Here is a 7,359-nt window from a genome sequence, read left to right as displayed (position 1 = left end):
TAACTTTAACTCGTTAACCATTAAACTAATATTTTTTAAATAAATGTCACGATAATAATCTTTAGTAGTTTTTCTTTTTAAATAAACTTTTTTGAATATATAACTGTATTCTTTGTTGTATTATATGGGTCAGTTGACCATGACTCGAGAAATATTACTCCAAAGAATATTTGATTGATGCAACCAGCAGCCACTCAGTAACTGAGCAGATCCCTCACTGTGTCAGCAATTAGATTGCTCTCAAGATTTTACCCTAGGGTCCTTTTATACAAGTTGTATGCAATAAACAACATCCACTTGAAAACTGAACAGATCCCTCGTAGTACCAACAGTCAGACTAACCCAAGGATTTCCACCCTGGTGTTCATTTATACAAATTGTGTGCTACATCATCTGGACAGTAGGCCGAATGGTGTAAGAGTGAATTAATTAGTTTTGTAATCAGCAATCAGGTTTAAAAAACAATTGGACAATAACTAGGCTGACTCTAGTAACGAGCCCATGTAGAAAATTATAAATACATGTAAAAGGGATGGTGGTTAGGACTTTTCTCTCGTATCTATTACAATATTCATTGCTTTCACCGATCGAACCATTGTTGACTTTAGCATCGAAGTCTCTTTAACAGGTACATTGATCGACTAGCGAACAAGAGAACCGTAGATGTTAGAATAGTCACTCAATCTCCCATTCAACATACAAAACATTTAACTACTAGTATTATACTATACCATGGATTAAAAGTATATATATTTTTATTAATTTTAAATGGAAAAGATATTTTTTAAATAAAAATAAAAAATCATTTTATAATATAATTCAAAAATTAATCACATTGTTTGAAAGTTGTTTTTCTGTTTTATTTTTTTATAATGCAACATTAATTCAGTGATATATTCTTGCTAGAAGTTTCCTAATCCATGAAATAACGAGTATTAATGAGTAAGACCAAATAATTGAATGAAAGTTGTTAAAACATATCACATGGTTGATGGTTCCATCAACAGCAAAGCTTCGAAGACTACAATACAAAAGGATAATGTTAATATTGTCCACGTGTCCTTTTCATATAATGTCAACATGATATAGGTGTTTGTACTAGACTAGTCTTTCTAAACGTACTATTTTTTATAATAGCAATGGGTTTTGTGATATTTATTAACCTATAAAGTTATAATATAATGTTTTTAAAAAAATAACAATAAAAAAAGACCAAATTATATATTTATAATGTATTTTTTGTTAATGAACTTCATAACTTGTTTTTGTATACAACTTTGATTACTTCTTAAATCAGCATGATATTCATTGTAAGCCTTGAACTTTATGCAATAGATCCTGCATTGCACAACAAAATTATAACAAATATTTTAATTATAACAATATATCCTGCATCTATATTTATACAAACTTTCAAATTAAAACAAAATTAGAAATTACATACTTATAATGTGTTCATTGTCAAAGAGTTTCAAAAATTTCTTTGTACACAACATTTTTAGTTGTGTTTGTGGCATTTCCATCTTCATCCAATATAAGTATTTTCAATCCTCTCTTGGTTTTTACTCTAGAAATAGCAACATATAGTTGGCCATATGTGAATATAGGTTGTGGAAGATAAAGTCCCACTCTAGAAAGTGTTTGTCCTTGACTTTTGTTAATCGTCATTGCAAAGCATAACTGTCTTCTTTGAAATTTGAAAGGCAATCCGGAATTAGATGGCACTAAATCCATTCTTGGTATAAAAATCATGTCACCAATGTTTTTTCCAGTAATTACAATTGCAAAGATTACATTTTTTTTCCAAATGGTTGACTTACAATATTGTGTCATTGCAAAGACCTTTTGCTTGATCAATATTTCTCAAGAGCATAATTAATGTAACAACTAATTTTCGTATTTATTTTTCTTATTTCAATTATGGAACAACTAATTAATGTGGGTTTTTTTTATGTAGTTGTTTTATGTGATTTTTTAAGAATAATATTTTTCATTTTTTTTATTCTTCCAATAAGAGACTAGATGAATACATAAATAAGACATTTTAGATGACTAAGAAAGAGGCTATAGCATAAGCTAGAATTTTGTAGTAATTTTTTTTATTGGATCTATATTGAGCCTTTTAATTATTGTTTTTTATAATTCTTGGTAGGCTTTTGTTTCCTGCATTTTCATAACTTTTAAAATACCCATTTTACTCTTGTTATTTTATTTGAAAGCTTCTTTGCGAGTTTTTGAGTGTTGCTGGTTTTTTTCAATGTGGTTAAACTTAAGGATAAATAGTACTATTTTTTAGATCATTGAGTCTGGAATACAAGTTTCTAAAATACTCAGGTACTTATTGAAAAAGGAAATAAAATATATAATTTAGGTAAACCTCAAAACTTCGGTTACAATAAGTTTTTGACTCTGAAAATATTAAATTTTAAAGTCTAATTCAACCTTACAAAATAATTAGCTAAAATGAATCAATCTATAAATGAGGATTATATTTATTTATATATTATAAAATTATCTTATTTTTAATTGATGTGAGACTTTTAATACTAAATAAAATAATTAAAATATTTTAAAAACAACTTTATTTTTCATCGTATTTTTTAAATTATATTGGAATTTCCAAAAAAAAAAAAAAACACTTGTACATGCCCGTAGTAATACAGTTCCAGTTCAATATAAATACATTTCACACACATAATGAAAATCATATTGCAGAATGATTACAACACAATTAAGTAAATAAGGTAAAAGTTAAATATGAACAAGAATATTGGTGCATATTTGATTTATGCCTTAATCTGTCTTGCTGCTTCTACAATAATCTGAAGAGCATTTTCGAGAGAAGACTTGAATAATTTCTTGTCGATGAAATCTTTTTCTACTCCAAATGCAATTCTTATCTTTCCCATGTAACTCATGATTGTCATCGTCAGACTCTGCAATGGTCAATCTTTTCTTTTAAAAGGTAAACAAAATGAAACAATAATAGCAAACTAGCACGACTCAAAACAAAATTTAAAAAATTCCATGTATTGATAGTTAAAAGTTTTTGTAATATGAATAATAAATGACAGTGAAAAAATCACTTTCAATGATATTAATAGAAAAAAAATCTTTAATCCTTTCATCTCGGTAAGATAAATCGAAAAAATCTAACTTTATTGAATAAAATCATTTTTTTTATGTGGTTTAGTTTGATTAATTAGTCGAAAAAAACAAAATCATATATATATATATATATATATTAAAAAGTAAGAATATACTACTGATAAAAAAACATAATTAATAATATTATACTAAACATTTAAATGATAACTAAATAGAGACAGAAATATGATTTTAGTTATTCAATAAATCTGTCTTATTTTTTAATTAATATGTGGGGGCTAGGTCTATGTTATTGGTTGACATGCATTGATGATGCAACCTAACAAAACCCACTTACACACCATTCATTAACCGACGCTTGTAAATGCAGAAAGCGAACGGTGTCTGGGAACACCGCGTGCAGTTTTTGGAGAAAAATTATATGCTCTGATATTTTTTGAAATGATTAAAATATACATTTATTTTAATGTTTTGAAATATATTAAAAAAATAAATATTATATATTTTAAAGATTGAGTAAAAATAAAAGAATAATAAATTGGAACTGAAAAAGATATTAGTGACAGAGATGAATACCTCAGGTGAACCAGCGACCATGAAATAAAATCCTTTGATTGGAACATTAGCCACAGCCATTTGCTCCACTGGTCCAATCATGTTTGAGATTGTTGTGCTTGAGTTTCTCAAGGTTGAGTACAAATATTTAGCTGCAGCCTGATACATCAAATCACTTATTTTATTATCATGAAATGAGTTATCAAATAAATATAGAAATAAAATATTTATAAAAAAAAGAGTGTAAAAAAGTGTTTGCATGGTAGTAATACCTCAGTTCCTCTGAGTTTTCTGAGTGTATCGAGAAGCATGCCGGTGAGAGGGGTGGCGAAAGAAGTTTTCTTTCTGGCTATCTCTTGATGTGCCTCCCAAATAAAGTGAAGAGGATTTGCATATTTGGAATCTGTGAGTTCTGGAATCGGAACATGCAAAAAGGCATATTGATTTCCCCATGCAGAATTGCTATTTTTCTTCTCCACCATTTCCTTTATAGATTTGTACCCTTCAATGTTTCTTGTGTTCAGCAATACCAGTGCTGTCGAATGACCCTCCCTTGATTTCACACTCATTTCTTCCATGTATAGCCGAATTCCAAAGAAAATTACCCCAGCAACCACATCGTTTATGCTCTGTCCGAATCTCCCATAATTAACACCAAAATTAATACACTTCCTAAACATATAATTGTCAAATTGTAAAAATATTTTGTGCAATAAGGAAGTTGAGATATGAAAGTTTATTAGAAAGATTTAACCTACCACTCCAAGTTTAGATTTGACTTCCCTGACGAGATCCAAGGAGAAAGTAACATCGGAGATGTTGATATGCCTTGTCTTGGTGTCTTCAGCAGCAGATCTAATTGGGGTTTGATCATCTTCAACAAAGTTACTCTTCAACAAACTCCATCCAAAATCTGAAACAGTGCGAAGAAAAATGGAGGGCAATCTCTTGAACAGAACTTTGGTGTTGGAAATTGGTGATTTGGGTTGGTTTTGGGTTGATGGGAGTGTGAAGGGGAGAGAGATTTTGTCAGCTCTTTCCATGCATGAAAGAAGGGCACCCATAAGAGAGAAACCATCCCCTAGGGCATGGTGCAGTTTGAACACTAAGCTTCCCATCCCTTTGCTTGTAGGGTACTTTATAATGTGAAGTTCCCATAAGGGTCTGTGTTGTGGCAACTGTTCCACTGCTATTTTTGACATGTATTCATCAAGATATTCATCGTATAAGAAGTTGGAAGAGTTATTGCCACTTTCAAATGTAGGAACTTTTATATGATCCTCAAGCTTCACTTCTACTTTCTTCCACTTTTTATCTCCATTTTTGTCCCTGATCTATTGTTCAAATCCATATTCAGCCAATAACAGCAAAAGGGTACATGCGTGTACCAAAAAGACACTGCATAACATTACTTTTTCTTTTTCATTTGATTAAAAGTATTGATGATAAAATGAAATAATCGCTTCTTTTTCATCTTATTTTGGTTTTATTTTGTTTCTCTTTTTCTTTTTCCATCACATTAACTATTACAAGAATACCATTGGTTTGAGTGAGAGAAATTGATCTAATGACGATATATAATAAATGGTGTAGGTCCTGAGACCAATTCATGTAAGTGGCAATAATGATTTTCTGAGAATAACTTAAAGTTTAAACTCACATCTTAATATAGTAGTGTCAAAGTTTATCTTACTAAAATATGTTAGGTCTCATATTAACTATAGAGATAAATCGTGTTACTATATATTTTGACTTAATGATAGGTGTGGCATGGCGTTGAATGCAATGTGTAAGTGTAAGTATAATTTACTTGACTTGGGTAGTGTAATTAGAGGCATGTATGTTGGGTAAAGAATGGGGAAGGTAATGGGTAACATACCTCAATTTAGGAAGGTTTCTTCATAATATATATGAGAGTAATAAAGGGTAGTCATGCCGGGCCAATTATGCATATGCTATATGTATACCACTGCATTAAAGCCACTTTAAAGAAAGAATTTTTAAAGCCATGGAAATTCAATTATTATTAAATGGGTTGCTACCCCTGTACGTTACACACATGCACACATTTTTGTTATAAATTTGAATTAACTTATATATTATATAATTTTTCATTTTTCATTTTTTCAGCACTTTTTGGAAAAAATTGACTTTGATAATTCGGCGGTGAGAGCTGATCTAGATCTTAAATTTAAACTTGGAAGCCACTATTGTCAGTGCCAGAACCGCATGTTATCATAAATGCAAGAAATTACCCACAAAAAATATTCTTTATTGAAAATATACTTCCCAAGAAAAAAAAAAGGTGTTTGATCTACAAGACATTTTTCAAAATATATACAAAAATATAAAATAGAATAAATAGAATAAATGAATACTTTGTTTTAAAGAAATAATGTGTTTTACAAACAAATTCTTCACTATATTCTTATCCATTAAAAAAATGATAGGAAAAACTTAAAGAATAGAAATTGAGACTTAAAGGGTTACCATGATGGAGGAGAAACGTGGGTTGATGGGAAGGAAGAGATTGTGAAGAAGTGGAAGAGTTTGAGAGTCATCAACAATGGGAAGCTCAGTTTCCATGACAGCAAGAATGTAAATACTGAGTGAAGAGCTTGTCAAGTATTGCCCTGTTGGACTCACTGGCTCCATAATCTCTCCTTCATCAAATGCTTCCATTCCTTCACCTTAAACAAAGCAAGGAAAGGCTTTGATATTAGTGTGTGATGGAACAAGTTTTGTTGTTGAGATGAGGCAAGATATATAAAAGAAGAGAGATAGAGAGAGAAAAGTGTGTTTGATGAATTTGATTGGTCCTCTTTAATGGTCGCACAACTATCACCCTCTACCCTTGGACGGTTCCATTATGTTTACAAAAATTATAGAATTTGTGGTAGCTTTAAGCATTCAATTCTTACTCTGTCAGACCATTCATTTTGGACAAAGCAAAAATGGGGAAAGGCTGGCGTAGCATAGGAGTAGTAGAATAAAAACTCCTAAATTTATTCTCCCACCTAAACCACAACACCAACCTCTATTCACTCGTGTCTGCATATATATAAAAGCTACACACAAAATTAATTAACAAATTATTAACTATTATGGAACATGATCTTGATTAATGTTTTCAATTTTTCAATGAAATTATATATTTCTCATTGAGGTAATTATAATAATGTAAGAACAACTACTTTTTATTGAGATTTTTCTTATTTAAACTTATATTAGACATCATTACGTACCTTGATATGTTAGTTAAAATTTACACTTTAAAATTAGGGATGACAAAATTATATCTTCACAAATATTTGTGGATAAAATTCACAATAGATAATTGATATTCACGTGTATCTATTATTTGTAGGTAACGAGTATTTTAATTTCTATCTATAAAAGTTAAGTGTAAGTATCATACCATCCATGCTCATAAGTTAAACTAAATAAAATCTATAAAATTTAATTTATATTTCATTAAGTTAAACTTAATTATAATTAAAAATTAATATACATATTATTAATTTTAACTTATATTTAATTTAATTTATATTATAATTTAAATTTTTTCTAATTTTATTTAGCTTTTACTTTAAGAATTAATAAAATATACTTTTTTAAATATTCACATATAATGGCAAGCTTTTAAAATTCACAAACATTTTTTATGCTAATATCCAATAAGTAACCAACAAGTAA

The 7,359-nt window shown here is 29.2% G+C and overlaps 1 protein-coding gene across 1 annotated transcript; it reads right to left on the bottom strand.

The window, feature by feature from the left end:
* Positions 1-2,584: 2,584 nt before the first annotated feature.
* On the bottom strand, positions 2,585-6,536 carry LOC114181636 (O-acyltransferase WSD1-like). Its single transcript, XM_028068143.1, has 5 exons — positions 6,154-6,536; positions 4,422-4,997; positions 3,936-4,292; positions 3,685-3,822; positions 2,585-2,936 (listed from the first exon to the last, which is right to left on the bottom strand). Exons 1-5 carry the CDS (start codon positions 6,343-6,345, stop codon positions 2,787-2,789), a joined length of 1,413 nt encoding a protein of 470 aa, XP_027923944.1. The 5' UTR covers positions 6,346-6,536; the 3' UTR covers positions 2,585-2,786.
* Positions 6,537-7,359: the final 823 nt, after the last annotated feature.

Source organism: Vigna unguiculata, chromosome 4 (assembly GCF_004118075.2).
Source record: "Vigna unguiculata cultivar IT97K-499-35 chromosome 4, ASM411807v1, whole genome shotgun sequence".
Classification (NCBI taxonomy): Eukaryota; Viridiplantae; Streptophyta; class Magnoliopsida; order Fabales; family Fabaceae; genus Vigna; species Vigna unguiculata.
Note: the sequence above shows the minus strand (reverse complement) of the source record. Positions and strands in the feature narration are given on the sequence as shown.